The 15,201-nt window shown below is 54.2% G+C and overlaps 2 protein-coding genes across 2 annotated transcripts; one reads left to right on the plus strand and one right to left on the minus strand.

Annotated features, from left to right (window-relative positions):
- Positions 1 to 549: 549 nt before the first annotated feature.
- Positions 550 to 6,064, minus strand: MONBRDRAFT_31465 (uncharacterized protein; the record flags this gene model as incomplete). The annotated part of the gene is made up of 13 exons (XM_001743837.1): positions 550 to 1,596; positions 1,758 to 1,829; positions 1,912 to 2,046; positions 2,132 to 2,275; positions 2,390 to 2,758; positions 3,291 to 3,782; positions 3,863 to 3,948; positions 4,129 to 4,204; positions 4,396 to 4,459; positions 4,634 to 4,705; positions 4,817 to 5,040; positions 5,433 to 5,531; positions 6,050 to 6,064. 13 exons carry the CDS (start codon positions 6,062 to 6,064, stop codon positions 673 to 675), a joined length of 2,772 nt encoding a protein of 923 aa, XP_001743889.1. The 3' UTR covers positions 550 to 672.
- A 672-nt stretch (positions 6,065 to 6,736) lies between these two features.
- Positions 6,737 to 14,165, plus strand: MONBRDRAFT_17957 (uncharacterized protein; the record flags this gene model as incomplete). The annotated part of the gene is made up of 16 exons (XM_001743594.1): positions 6,737 to 6,899; positions 7,021 to 7,638; positions 7,784 to 7,884; positions 8,001 to 8,109; positions 8,219 to 8,410; positions 8,553 to 8,601; positions 8,691 to 8,714; positions 8,845 to 8,924; positions 9,023 to 9,303; positions 9,428 to 9,567; positions 9,676 to 9,952; positions 10,141 to 10,480; positions 10,575 to 10,907; positions 11,003 to 11,220; positions 11,496 to 12,210; positions 12,580 to 14,165. 16 exons carry the CDS (start codon positions 6,737 to 6,739, stop codon positions 14,163 to 14,165), a joined length of 5,226 nt encoding a protein of 1,741 aa, XP_001743646.1.
- Between the last annotated feature and the right edge of the window lie 1,036 nt (positions 14,166 to 15,201).

The raw sequence follows: 15,201 nt of genomic DNA on the forward strand, positions 1-15,201 counted from the left end.
AAGGGACGAGGTTGAAGCGTTTGCCCGAGGCGAATTGACCCCGAATTGATTTGAATTGAGGGTCTTGAGAAGCATCAAAACCTGTGCCCTACATAACAGCTTTTGAAGTCGAGTGGCTTGAAGTGCCATGTATGAATCCAGCCAGGCAGCATCGTGTCATTGTCGTCTATCGCTCCCCAATAAAAGGTGTACATTCGGATTTTCTGGATGTGGGAGGAAGACAGCAACCGTTTGGAAACGTGGAAATTGATACGAATGGTTGTAATCAACACAAATTATTTATTAACATGTAAAAGCTATTAATCCTGATGATGGTTGGAGGCTATAGATGCCCTTCTCAAATTTTAACAGTGCAGGGCAGGAGAGTACCGTCAGCACTCATCAACGTACGCGTCCATATCAAGCTTCTCTATAAGCGCTCTAGCATACAGACTTACTGATGAGTTGGACTTGAGTGACCCCAGAATTAACAAAATCAAGCATGTTCAAACTCCTTTGAATTCCCTGTCAGAAGGAAAAGATTTTCAAATTGAGCACTCGGCCAACAATCTTGTGAAAATGAATTTGATCCGTGTTAAAGCACGTGACAAGACGAACGAGATAGTTAATAGAGAGAGTGACTGGCCAGACCACATCGCGTCCTGCCGACACACTTTCATCAAGCTACAGGATTCACGAAGCATCCTCGATATCGGCATGGACAGCCTCAAATAGCAATGTCACGGCACGGCGCGAGGTCTCGGCCTGTGCAGCGTACTGGTCCAATCGCTGTCGCAACTTGGCACATTCAGTTTTAAGCCGGGCGTTTTCGGCCTGAAGTTGTTTATTCTGTTCCCAAACGTCATGGTGAATTGGCGGAGGATCCTGGTCCCTAGCTGCTGCCTGTGCTTCCGAATGCATCGAAGTGGTCGAGGACCGTGAAGCATTGCCTTGTTGTAAGCAGCTTGGATCCGGCCCGCTGCCGAGTGTGACGGTCAACCGCTGTTGTGTGCTTGCACGTTGAGTTTCCGCAGCGCGACCAGATGAGGATGCCGTTCTTCTGCCGCGATATTTGGCAGCCGGACCATCCAGCGCAGGCTCCGAGGTTGAAGCCTGGGCAGTCTGCTCAGCAGCGATGTGTTGCTGTGCGGGGGTACTACGCTGGGCATTGACCGTTGCACTGGTTGGCATGGCTGCGGCTTCAGCTGCCCCTGTCAGTTTGATCCGCAATAAGGGTCCCTTGTCACCCTTTCGGGATGTGGCCAAGGACCGGGGGCGAGCCCCGACAGTTGATCCCTCCTGAAGGGTCGGGTCCAATGAGCTTGGAACAGAGTTGGTGGCCTGCAAAGGGGAGGTCGAGGATGGGGAAGAAGCTGAGGTCTTGCTGCGGGATGGAAGCGAAGTTCTGCCCGCTTTGCCAGATTTGGCACCAGCGGACAGGTTTAAAAGAGTCTGTGGTGCGTGTCGCGACTTGTGCCGCCACGCTCCGCTACTGCTGCTGCTGCTGCTGTGGCGTCGCACGGTGGCGCCGCGGTCATGACTGCGCGATCGAAGTGGGGCAACATCGTCGCTCAGATTGCCGCGCGATCGATGATTACGGTTTCGTCGGACGGCGGCCTACGTATCCGGGTCAAAACATGCCCATCAGGAAAGCGCACAAAGGACGACCGTCACAGCTTTTGCTTCCAGATACCATCCTGCCTCAACGCCTTTTCAGTGCTTTCGAACTGAAGGGCCAGGCCAGTACGATGCGAACATTCTCTAGGCTGTGAACTAACCTCAAACTTCATGATGAGCGGCCGGCAGTTGAACAAGGACATGTCATCCGAGTCGCCGTCATCATACTCAATCTAAAGGCGCAGAGCAAGCGTGCAGTCAATTTCATGCATGACTTGGACAACAATAGGTGGCCAGAAGGGCTGGGAGGCTTACGCGCAACAGATTCTTGCGCCGATCCACGACACGGTCCACCGTGCCCAGACACATGCCGTAGCCGGTAAAGTGCTTGAAGAGGCGCTTGCCAACAACGTCGTCCAGACCGGCGTCAGCCTTTGTGGGCGGGCCAGTCTGGAAAAGAAAAAGGTCAATGGGTATGAGCGGTTGTTAAGGCAAGGAAATATGATGCGGTGACGATCCAGGGCCAGAAGCATACCAAGGTTTCGTTCAACAGGGGGTCTGGTTTCATCACGCGGCCGTCGCGTGGATTGAGGAGGGTTGACCCGATGGCGTCGCATTGAAGAAATCCGTTGACGGTGAGAAATTGACTCGAGGTACTGCTGAGCATAGCCCCACCCAGCTACATTTGCAAGATGCAAGGTCAAGGTGTAAATCAAGGGGCTCGGTGTTGAGACATCACGCAGGGGCTATCCAATCATATCTCTCAAGCTTTAGGATCAAGCGAGAGTCTTACGTTCTTCAGTTCACGGCTGGTGGGCTGTTCTACCTCAGGGGTCAGCGTTGTCTCAAGGGGAAGTTCGTCCTCCGAGGAGCCCGGCTCTTCCAGAATCTCATGACTGAAGGGATTAAATGGCTCAAGGAGAGTGCAGTCTTCATTCGAGTCACAATCCTTGATCAACAGAATTTCCGAGCCGTTGTTGGTAAACTCATCGTCCCAGAAAGTTACCGAGCTCAAGTCAAAGGGTTCATTGACGGGTGGAATAGTAGATAATGCCCGAGCCAAGTTGTTTAAAGTCATCATGCGCCAGTCAAAGCCATGAAAATAGAGATGTAATAACACTTCCAGCAGTCGGGGCGGCAGCAACTGGACGTGATTCCAGAGCTGGTAGCATGCCATGGGCGCCAACGAACACACGGCGCGTAAGAAGGACCACGCTACATCACGCCGGCATCTTTTGGGTCGTATGCAGCTGCACACTGATTGAAGGCAATTTACCTTCTTGACATGACCTGCATGTCGCCCGTGGAGCCAGGACCGAAAGCCTTTTGCTAAATTCTCGACTTGAGGCCGTGGTAGCAGCACAGCCTATCGGGCACGGCCGGCAAGAAACATCAATGCACATTACCAACTCTCAAGTTTCTAAGAATGCGCAAGCTTGCACGCCGTGCAAAGTGCAACTGACAGCATGAGCTAGCTCTTCGATTCGACTAAGAGGAATGTGCGGGCGGCGCCATCCTCTGAGCTCACGGCTTCGTTCTTGCGCGCCCTCATAGCGGGCCTCCTAATTTAGATGACGTTCATATTTGGCGTAAGTTAGATTTACCTGGCGCCAAAAATATCGGCAAGTCTGAGGGCACGCCACGTCAGCACCATGTCTACACCACTAGAACGTCAAGGTACGGACAAAATGTACCTCGAGACAAGATGAAGCAGGGGTCAGCGTCAACGCGCAGAAGGCCAGTGATGGCGAGGAAGCTGGTGACACGGGTGCCTGTTTAAGCCTTGTTGCCATTTCAAAGGGGATGTCGCAGGACTGGAAGATGGCGTACCCCAGGTCGGGCACAGCAACAACAGTGTTATTGTGCAGTGACCGGGCCATGGAACCGGGTTCCTCGTGCAGTGCCTCAGCGCCACGGCTAGGTGCGGGAAGAGGATGCGCGGAGAAGGACAGATCAAACCCCTCGACGGTGTCTGTTTCCAGGTCATCTGGCAAGGGAGCTAGTGGACTGGAGGGCTGCGTGGAGCTGGGCGAGTGGTACTCGTTTCGGCGCGTGGCAGTTCCCAGAGAGCGCTTGGCTGGTGGCGAGGAGGCTTGCTTCTCGTGAGTGCTCGATCCCGCGTCAGATGCGGGCCGCTTTCCGCGCGGCACAGCAAGTCGCTTGATGCCAAAGAGTTGTCCCTCAAACTGAAGCGTAAAACCGTTCAGTGTGGGATGAGAGATGTGGCAAGGTTACAAGTGTCTGATGCGGCCTGCTTTTACCGCACCTTGGAGCGCTCGCGGCAACCCGCTCGGACACCACATATTAGGTGGGGCTTGCTCGGGTTTGGTTTGCACACTTTAGCAAGACATGCTGGCAAAGGAGCCCATCGTAATAGAACAAAGACAAGAAGAAGAAGAAGAAGAAGAAGAAAAAAAGCCGGCAGGGGGCGAAAGTGGGGCAAAGTCAGAATACGCTCCAGCTGCGGACAGGCTGCCTTCATGCTATGTTTATGGGGGTGGGTAACGGTGGGGGCGACAGACAGGGACGCACAGGCATGGACAGCAGTGGGGCAGCAGAGGCAAAACTTGTTGAGACGTCCAGGCTCGCCGCACAGATAGCATGTATCCTGCAGGTCAGCGTGGCAGCGGGGATGAGTGTGAGTGGCAGGTATTATTTCAGGGGCACAATTTGTGTCCGACGGCAGCGGTACTCATGTGGTCAAATCAAAAGCACAATACGTTGCGGAGGAAGAGCCGGTGCCAGAGCGACAGGAAAACATGTGCTTGTCAACATGCACCATGCTGAAGGAGTGCTCACCTCGGGTTTGTACTTGAGGAGGTGCAAATCTTCCGATCGTCGGTCGTACCACTGATCAAAGGATCTGGTAGGCAAGCCCCATGCAGCAAGTGTTGGATGAGCACCTTTGAGGCTCATGAGGCGTGGGGTGGAAAGCTCTGGCTTTTGCAAGCTCTGCACGAATGAGTTTCTCTCGTACGCTAGCCAAGCTGAGTGAAAAAGGATGGGCCAGCTCATTCCGAGGCCAGGGTCCACCTACCGTGACCAGTTGATAAAATGCACCATGCATCGCTGCCGCGCCTCGTCAATGTCAATGATGCTGCCAGAACACCTGGGCACATGCAAGGTGCAAGTGGTCATCATTGGTGAGCCAGGGCCAGCGACAGGTGTGATGGCTCGCAGCATGCTCGCAGCTGAGCTAGCAGGCGGGAAGGCGGCGCACCATTTCCCGGCTTGATCCAAAGCAATGACGTAGGCTCCGACGGCAAACTGCTGCTCCTCAAGTGTTTCCTCAGCTTCAGGGCGGTTGGACGTTGCATTTTTGCGAGTCATGGCTGGCAATGCACCACCCCGGTCGACAGCTCGACAATCATTCGCCCAGAGGCTGACACCAACAGCTCGAGCGCTGCAACCGGGGTCAGGACTCAGTTGTCGACACCAGGCGGCCTACAAGGAGGAAACCCATCAACTATGGCCTCAAGAACACCCGTGACACTCACACTGACAGCTCAATCAGCGCATCACCAGCCGCCCCCAGGCGCTGAAGATCCACTCGCTGCGCGCCTGCCGCTCTATATGCTATAGGAAGGACGTCTGTAGGAGTGACCCGTCCAAATGCTTTTTTTATTCAGAGAGTGTGACTGAGCGCACAGAGAGAGAGAGAGGGAGTTGAGAGAGAGAGAGAGAGAGAGGGAGTTGAGAGAGAGAGAGAGAGAGAGAGACAGAGAGAGAGAGAGAGAGAGAGACAGAGAGAGAGAGAGAGAGAGAGATGAATTGGTTTGGTCGGTTTGAGAAAGAGAGAAGTAAAGAGCAAAGACACAAAGGAAAAGCACAACTACCACAGAGAGAGAGAGAGAGAGAGAGAGAGAGAGAGAGAGAGAGAGAGACAGAGAGAGAGAGACAGAGAGAGAGAGAGAGAGAGACACACACACACACAACTCTCACAAAGCAAAAAAAAAAAAAAACGGCCACCAATACTCAGCTACGGGTTTGAATCACACTAATCTACACTTCAATACTTAATAAGTGTGACAATGGTCTCACTCACAAGCCAACCAGACTTGATACGACTTTAGGCGGGTTCCATGGATGAAAGTGTGAATTTTACGGGACTTTGGGTAAGCTGCCGTCTCCCGGTTGGCTCGTGGCTCTGTGGCGGTGCGGGCCTCCCGTGCTGCCTGCCTCCTCGACCGCTTGTCGCTATTGCAAGCAGTGGCTTGGTGTGGCAATCGGGCGTGATTGGGAGCGATGGTGCTTGTCCAATTCTGGTGTCGCCTGGGAACCCAGTGGGCTTGCTCTCCGAGGATGCGAGAGGATCCGTTTCTTGCTGTCTTTTCTTTCTTCCACTGCGTCTGTTTTCATCCTGTTCTGGGAGCAGGCTCCTCTGCTCCTGAGCCCGTTCCCGTTCAACCGTTCATCAGTCTGCTCTTTCCCTCTCCATTCCAAACCATCGGACCACGTCGTTCTGCATTTGATCAAGTTCATGTACTGGCACCGGCCTCTCCTGACGTGTGTCTTGCCTGATCTCTGTCACTTGTGCAGGTCAGCCGTGTCTGTGCAAGCTGCCGACACTGGGCCTTCTGCCTCCAGTGGGTCCCTCTCCGCGCTCTGCCAGCGCGCAGGAGCAGGCTCCTTACGGAGCGGTCTGGTCGCGGCGCCATCCAATCTACTGCGTGTGGGATTGGGCGTTGGCATCAATCTTGTCATCAATTGCGCATCAACTTGCTCTGTTGCGCTGTCTCGTTCTGGACACCGGCTATCATGGCAGCCATCGACATGTATACCGCGGTACGCTTCACTTCTCTAGCAAACAGCCAGCCGCCTGACGTTGCAACTGCCAATTGCAAACCATGCAACCTGATTTGTCCCACCGGCCCCTCGCCCTTTAACCAAACGAATGTGTGTTCATGCACTCTAGGGCACGCGCGTGTGGGCCCGGGACAAGGCGGCACTCTGGTTGCCCGCCACGGTCGTCGAGCTCAAGGCCGAAGACAATCAGATTGTGCTGCAAACCGATGCTGGACAGGTTGATCTTGCCTTTGCTTCATTGTTTCTTTCATCGTTTCTGTGCCTCTCTGATCCACAGCACTGAGACATGCTCCGCATCCACCCATCTGTTTGGTGCAGCCAAATTTTGCTTGCCATGCATCGCCTCACCCCCGGACCCATCGCTGTTTTCCTGCCGCAGTCTCTCGAGTTGGCCTTCAAACCCGATGATGTCGCCAGCCTACCGCCACTTCGCAACCCTGAGGTGTTGGTGGGTGCCGCTGATTTAACAGATCTCTCCTACCTTCACGAACCAGCCGGTGCGTCGTGTGCACTGCTTGCTCGGGGCTCAATGAGCGTGTGCCAATTCTCTTGGCCCTTACATTAACACCTGCAATTTGTGCTCTGCTTGGTCTGGTGCAACACCGGAACGGACGGCAGTGCTTCATAATCTACATGCGCGCTTTGTCGAGCGCAACATGATCTACACCTACTGTGGCATTGTGCTCGTGGCAATCAACCCATATGCGGATGTGCCACTGTACTCAACCGAGATGATTCATGCCTACTCGGGCCGAGCCATGGGCGAGCTTGACCCTCACATCTTTGCTGTGGCTGAAGATGCCTTCAGTTGCCTGGCTCGAGAAAACAAGAACCAGAGCATCATTGTCAGTGGTGAATCTGGTGCCGGCAAGACTGTGAGCGCCAAATTTGCCATGCGCTACTTTGCCACGGTCGGTGGTGCCCAAGCCGAAACGCAGATCGAACGCAAGGTCTTGGCTAGCAACCCCGTCATGGAGAGTATTGGTAATGCCAAAACTACCCGCAACGATAATTCGAGCCGCTTCGGCAAATACATTGAAATTCTCTTTGATCAACACAACCAAATCATTGGCGCTGAAATGCGCACCTACCTTTTGGAAAAATCGCGCGTCGTGTACCAAGCCGAGACGGAGCTCAACTACCACATTTTCTATCAACTCTGTGCCGCTGCCAACGAACCTGAGCTGGAGGCGCTTGAACTCACTGAAGCCGACGAGTTCATCTTTGCCAATCAAGGTAGGCTTGCACATGCGTCGGCGGGCCACACCTGCCAACACCTCTGACGTTGCAGCGTTGTGGTTCCAGACCCAAGCTGTGCATTCCCAGCATAAGCGTAAAAGATTTGTGCTTTTGCACTCATGCTCTGGCGTCCTGACCACAGGCGGGGTTGGACCTCCCGATGGCGTCGATTACTTTGCCGACTTTGGCAAGACCAAACAAGCTCTCTCGTTGCTCGGCGTGTCGGATCAGATGCAACTGGAGGTATGTTTGGGGCGCCTTAGACGTGTGCCTCCGATTCCTGTTCTTTCCTTGCTGGCCGTGGCATGGGTCTCACCAGCAGGCCGACTCCATCGTACCGGGACACCTGCATTTGGTAGCTTTTTTCTGTGCTGGCTGCCATCTTGCACATGGGCAATATGGAGGTTCGGCAGCGTTCGCGCCGGCGTGAAGATGCCGACATTCCAGAAACTGACACGCATCTACCAGGTCAGCTACATCTGCGGTGTATGTGCAGCAGTTGGCAACGGCCAGCTTTGCCAGAGTACTGACCGATGCATTCGTGGCACCCGCTGCTTCTTGCCTGGGCGTCATGCAGTGGCGGCGCGTTTGCTGGGCGTGGATGAGAAGCAGCTGGCCAAGTGGATCACCAACCGCAAGATTCAGACCGGTCGGGAGGTGTTTATCAAAGCCCAGACAGTGGACCAGGCACAAGGTGCCCGTGATGCCTTGGCCAAGCACATTTATGCTCACATCTTTGATTGGGTGGTCGCGCGGATCAATGAGGTATGTTCGCCTGCGATTGTTGCAATTGCTACGGCTGGTACGACTGTTGCAACGGGCAAAGTCACAGTGCATACCGACGATCGCTCTCAACATTGTTGTTGAAATGCCTTGGCGGGCTTGCAATGCCCTCTAGTCGCTTGCTCCAGCGCACCAGACTCGTCAACGCCGTTGCATTGGTGTTTTGGACATTTATGGGTGAGTTGATGGCCCCGTTTTGCTCGCACACATTCAACGCTTGTATACTCACGCGCTTGCTTGTCATTTTGGCTTGCCCTTTGCTTCAGGTTTGAAACCTTTAAAGTTAACAGGTCCGTGCACCATGCAGCACACGATGACCTGTCCTTGCTTGCTCGCTTCCAATGCCGTAACTTTTGACTAAGATGCATACCCTTCTCGTGCGCTGCCTACGTTTCGTTGCATGGTCATTCGCCATTGCAGCTTTGAGCAGTTCTGCATCAATTGGGCCAACGAGAAGCTGCAACAGCAATTTAATCTTCACGTCTTCAAGCTTGAACAAGGTTCAACGACAACGACCACTTCTCTTTGCCCGACTCTTGCAAAGCTTGGCGTGCTAGTCTCGACGGTCCACTCACGCGCCATTGCCACACGTGTGCAGATGAATACGTGCGCGAGGCTATCACATGGTCTTTCATTGATTTCTACGACAATCAACCCTGCATCGATTTGCTCGAAGACAAGTTTGGCGTTCTATCGCTTTTGGATGAGGAGACCAAGCTGCCCAAGGGCAGCGATCAAAATTGGGCTTTGAAAATGTATGATCGCTTGACCGAGCGTGAGCACTTTCGCAAGCCACGCATGGGAAACGAGACTTTCCTTGTCAAGCACTACGCCGACTTGGTCGAATACACTTGCAATGGCTTCACAGAGAAGAACAAGGTGCGTGGTCTTGGAGCAGCTTTTGCTTTAGGTTTTACACAGATGCATCCATCTGGCCTCTACGTCGCTCCGCCAGCTGACCACCCAAACGCGCGCATCGCGTCATACCGGCATCCCCATGCAGGACACCATTTTTGAGGAGCATCTGATCATGCTTCGTGAAAGCAAGCTGGAGATGGTGCAGGAGCTCTTTGCCGAGGGCAAGGGTCGCAAGGTCGACATCAAGAAAATGACCGTGGGCAGCCAGTTCAAGCTTTCCCTCGAGTAGGTTGCGCCTCGTTTGCAGCCAGGCGAACTCACCCGTTTCCCTCTCCGCGCGTTGAGCCTGATGCCTTGCGTTTGTTGTGGTGGCCCTGCTCCCTTGTCGTGCAGCTCGTTGATGGAAACACTCAATGCCACGGACCCCCACTACATTCGCTGCATCAAGCCGAACGATGCCAAGCAAGCCTTCGCTTTTGATACTCCACGCGTGGTGCAGCAGCTTCGAGCCTGCGGTGTTCTGGAGACCATTCGCATTTCAGCAGCAGGCTACCCCTCGCGTTGGTCATATCCAGACTTTTGTAGCCGCTATGCACTGCTGCAGTCTGGCCCACCCGTCTCCACAGAACCACGCGAGCAGTGCAAGTCCATTCTTGAGCCCTTGATCGAGGTTCGACGACCAGCTCTTCTGCTTCTTTCGCTAGTTCCATCATCCTTTTCTTCCGGGACCCCATCTCCCCTGCTTTCTTTTTCTTTCTTTCTTTTTTTTTTTTTTTTCTCTTTTCTTGGAGAAAAGTTCATGCTTGTCAAGTCATGGCCACAAGTTGTGCCTCATGGTAATTCCAATTGTGTTTGCAGGATACGGACAAGTATCAGTTTGGCAAAACAAAGCTGTTTTTCCGTGCAGGACAGGTGGCTTACCTCGAGAAGCTGCGCTCGGAGAAGATGCGACGTGCCATGATTCTGATCCAGAGCACCATTCGAGGCTTTTTGCAACGGCGACGATACCAGCGCGTGCGCACGGCGGCCGTTGCGCTGCAAGCCTTTGGGCGTGGTCTGCTGGCTCGGGCTGTGGCTTTGCGGCTTCGCCAGACTGCAGCCGCTATTACTTTGCAGCGCCATCTTCGCGGGTGGTCGGCGCGTCAAACCTATGCAAAAACACGGCGTGCCATCATTACTCTGCAGTGCTTTGCGCGGGGTTAGTTGCCAAATCTTCAGCTTAGCTACCGGCTTTGCGTGGTGTCTCCCTTGCTGCGTCTTGACCTGTCAACTTCTCATCCTTGCTCTTGCAGGTCTGGCAAGTCGTCGCATGCTCAACGAGCGTCGTCGCGACGTGAGCGCCATTCGTATTCAAAGCTGCTTTCGGATGTGGTTGTGCCGCAAGGATTTTCTCCGTCAGCGCCGAGCTGCCGTGACCCTGCAATGTGGCTGGCGTAGTCGAACGGCGCGACGTGAATTCTCACGTCTGCGGACCGAGGCGCGAAGCGTGGCCGGCATCAAGGCCAAGAATACTGGCCTGGAGAAGAAAATTATTGAGCTGCAGCAAACCATGGACCGTCGCATCAAAGAAGTTACCGACGAGCAGGTGCGTGGCCTTGACAGGGGCCAATTGTCCCAGCTGGGCGGTCCTGCGGCGCTGTTTGTGTTACATTGGTGTCACATACCATTGGGATCTAATGAATCAAAAACGACCCGCTTTTGGTGCGGTGTTTGTAGCAAGACGTGATTGCCAAGCTACGCGCGCAGCTTGAGACAGCCGAGGCACAGGCCTCTGAAGGCAACAAGACATCACAGGCCGATATGCAACGCCTTCAGCAGCAAAACGCGGATTTGGAATCGGCACTTGCAGATGCTCGTGACGCACTGGACAGGTCCAATAACGACACTCTGCAAAACACCTCAAACTTGGAGGCACAAATTCAAACGCTCACACAAGAGGTGTGCTATGACGACCGTTGCAAGCTTACTCGCGTTGACGTTTGCTTTTGTTTTGCTTGCTTGTATGGGCCAGAACCTTGCTTTTGTTTGTCTGTCGATATTTGTGTGTGTGTGTGTGTGTGTGTGTGTGTGTGTGTGTGTGTGTGTGTGTGTGTGTGTGTGATGCTATGAGATCGTTGTTGGCTTTCTCGGCCACGCCCAGTGCTCATCACGGGCTCTGCCGATTGTCCCCTCGATGCTTGTAGTTGAATGAAGCACGCCAGAAGCTCGGTGAGTTGGAGGCAAGCGCCGGCAATGTTGCAGCGCAAGCCACCGAGCTGGATGAGCTGCGGCGAGAAGCGGCTGGCTTGCGCGCCGAGCTGCAGGAAGAACGCGCAGCACATCAGCACAAAATTAAGGTGAGTGCATTCAATGTGCAGAAAAAGGTAAAGGTTCAAATCAGCTGGCATGCCAAGTTCACTTTTTGCGCTACGCTGCAGACATGCATGGAGCTCGAGGAGCGCCTCGCTCAGAGTGAGGAACAGCTCAAGGCTGCAGAGGACCAGCTGTTGTCCACGGCCCGCGTGCAGCATGCTGGCTCGGACCTGGCTTTGGCCGGGAGTGATGATGATGCCAAACCTGGAGATCAGGGTGAATACATTGAGGTTGCGCCGGATGCCTCCGAGGCAACTGGGGAGGCAGCTACTGAAGCCGAGTTGCGTGCTCAGGTGGCCCAGCTTCAAGCGGCCTTGGAAGCAAACACAGGGTCTGCCAAGCCGTCAACTGGCGATTCAGCGGAGACTGAACAACTTCGCACAGCCCATGCTGAGCTTTTGCAAAAAACGGAGAGCTTGGAAAAGCAGCTTGTGGATTGGCAGGCGCAGGTTGCAGCCGCGCAGGCGCAGGTGGATCAGCTCAAGCGCGAGAATAAAGAGCTGCTTGTTTCGGCCGTGCCTTCTTCCAGTGCGGCACTCACCGAGGAGAACAGTGCGCAGGCTGCGGACAAGGGAGGTACCGGGTCCGATGGTTACCAAGAAGGGCAGGTTGATGAGAGTGAGGACCTGCGGCGCGAGCTGCGCGATGCACGCACCAACATCGCCCGCTTACAGCTGGGCAACACAAAGCTGATGGAGAAGGCTAATGAGTATGAGAAGGCCATGATTGCGGCGGAATCCCGATTGAAGCGGGTGGGCGGCGACGTGGACTCGGATGCGTTGCGCTCACAGGTGACATCATTGCAGGATCGCCTTCAGGCAGCCAGCGTCCAGCTTGAGGCCATGGTCCCGCGCGCCGAGCTCGAGGCAGCCTCAGCGCACTCAGCCGCCCTGGAGCGCCAATTGCAGCAGTTGCAGGAAGACTACGATACTTTTATGAACCAAGAAAACATGCTAGATCTGGCCAAGGCAAAAACCAAGCTGCAGGAGAGCAATCACCAATTGCAAGAGGAATTAGACGCCGCTCGGCGCCAGCTGCAGGACATGCAGGATGAGGCAGCCTCCCTGAAGCAGAGCCTTGAGGATATTCATGCTGAGAAGCAAGCCATTCTTGATCACAAGAACAAATTGGAACAGGCGTTGTCCAAGAAGTTGAGCTCGTCCACCTCCGGCCCTGCGGTTGATGGTAACTTGCTGCAAGAGGAGGTCAGGGTGCTCATTGACGAGAACCTTGCAATGCGCGAGCAAGTTGAGACGCTTGAGGCACGCCTTCGTGCCGTAGAAAGCGGGGCTCCTGGTACAACACGACCAACCAACGCATCCAGCACGGTGTCATCTGGGCCAGCACATGGCGGTGGTGGTGCACAGGCAGCCGCGGGCAGTGCCGATGGCGTCAAGACTCCACCGCCGGCTCCCACTCATTTGGGCATGCTCAAGTTTCAGGAGAAGGATATTCAACGCATTGTGTCGGCTCTGGTGCTGCGCATGCGCCCTGAAACTGCCAAAGCAGCACCGCAGGCCCACCTGCCCGCCCACCTGCTGTTTATGTGCGTCCTGTTTGCCGACTATCAGGTGAACGCACCCATGCTGCAGGGTCTGTTGACCAAGACGATGCGGGGTCTCAAGCAGGTGGTCACTCAAAATTCTACCGACTTGCAAATGCTCTCGTTTTGGCTGGCCAACGGCTATCGTTTGCTGACCAACATGAAGCAGTTTAGCGGGGACCCTCAGTTCCAGACGCGCGATGATCCGTCGTCCATGAGTCTGAAGAACTTTGATCTGATGGAGTATCGTCGCGTGCTGTCCGACTTACTTGTGCAGATCTACCACACGGTGCTCAAGCATGCGGAGCTCAAGTTGCAGCCCTTAACTGTGCCTGGTATGCTCGAGTTTGACTCGCTGCCAGGGGCGGGTGGGGCTGTGGCTTCGAAGCGCAGTGGCCCCGCGGTCACCATTGGCGATATATTTGCGCAGTTGACGGCGGTATATGACGCTTTGACGGCACAAAAGGTCGAGCCACGGCTCGTGCAGAGCGTGTTTCGTCAACTGTACTATGGCATGAATGCAACCATGGTCAACACGTTGCTACTGCGTAAAGATCTAGCCCGTTTGACCAAGGGGATGCAAGTTCGGTACAATATCACCAAGATTGAGGAGTGGGCCCGGGAGCATCGCATGGAGTCAATTTGCAGTGTTCTGGCCGAGTCCGTGCAGCTGACGCAGCTGTTGCAATGCAAGAAGACGGCGCCCGAGGACGCGCAAACAATTTTCGAAACATGCACCGATTTGAACCCGCTTCAGATTCAAAAGATCCTGCAAATGTACTCACCGGAGGAGTTTGAGGAACGAGTGCCTGCAAGCCTACTGCGGGCTGTGAGCGATCGTCAACTACAAGGCCAGGGCGACGGCAAACTGCTACTGGATACAAAGCACATCTACCCGGTGACCTTTCCTTTTTCACCTTGCGCTCCGCGTTTCCCAATGTTGGAGCTGCCAGCTGAATACGGTCTGGACTTTTTAGAAAAGATTTAGCACTTTGGTCTGACTAGTTGTTTGATTTTTGGCCTTGGCATTGACTCAAGATCTGATGGGACAGCAGTTGGGATTTTCCCTTTGTTGGGCCGGTCGCATAGAGCTCAATGGCAACGTTGAAAAGCGGCGTTGTTGTATGCACAAGCACTTTTGAAAGAGAAGCATTGTAAATTGAATTCTGGTACAGGCTTAACTCTTCAAGTGCAAGAGCATCCATCCGTGGAACGTGAGCGTGTTTCACACCTCGAGCGGTGTTTCGCGATATTTCATGTTGTATGCAACCAATCGGTCGGCCAGCGTGGGAGAGAAGAAGCGCAGGGTGGTGATGGGCACTGTTTCCCACAAGGGATAGTAGACCTCGCGTTGGCCCAGCAAAGCGCCCTACATGCATTGGATGGTCAAGGCGGGCAAGACAGAGGGTTGAGTGGTCCGTGGGGCTTCCCTTGGGTTGAAAGCGAGACCCGGGGTGGTATGGACAAGAGCAGTGACTGACGGAGATGATGGCTTGAGCCACGGCGTCGGGGGATTCTCGGTGAAAGTCATCCAAAACACCTCTGCTGATGCGCTTGACAGACTCAGTGTCAGTGCTGCCAATGACGGCCGTTGTGATATCAACGCCTAAAGCCATCAGGATTCACCACTCGGGTGAATGAATCAGTGGCTCGGAATCTTGTTCATGGAACACTTCGTGTTTCCTTGGTGGAAAGAGTCGGCAGCAAAAGAGGGGCAGCCATACCGTGATCAGGACCATGCTTGAGCTCAAGCTCGAGGCGCAACGAATCAAAAAACCCATGCAGACCATGCTTAAGACATCAAGAGCAAAAGGGCGTGCGGACAGGCGGAGGTGAGAGGCCCAAGAGAGAGAGAGAGAGAGGCCCAAGAGAGAGAGAGAGAGAGAGGCCCAAGAGAGAGACAGAGAGAGAGAGAGAGAGAGAGACAGAGAGAGAGAGATTTAGAGAGAGAGAGATTTAGAGAGAGAGAGAGAGAGATTTAGAGAGAGAGAGATTTAGAGAGAGAGAGATTTGAGAGAGAGAGA

This window comes from Monosiga brevicollis, genomic scaffold (genome assembly GCF_000002865.3).
Source record: "Monosiga brevicollis MX1 MONBRscaffold_4 genomic scaffold, whole genome shotgun sequence".
Lineage (NCBI taxonomy): Eukaryota > Choanoflagellata > Craspedida > Salpingoecidae > Monosiga > Monosiga brevicollis.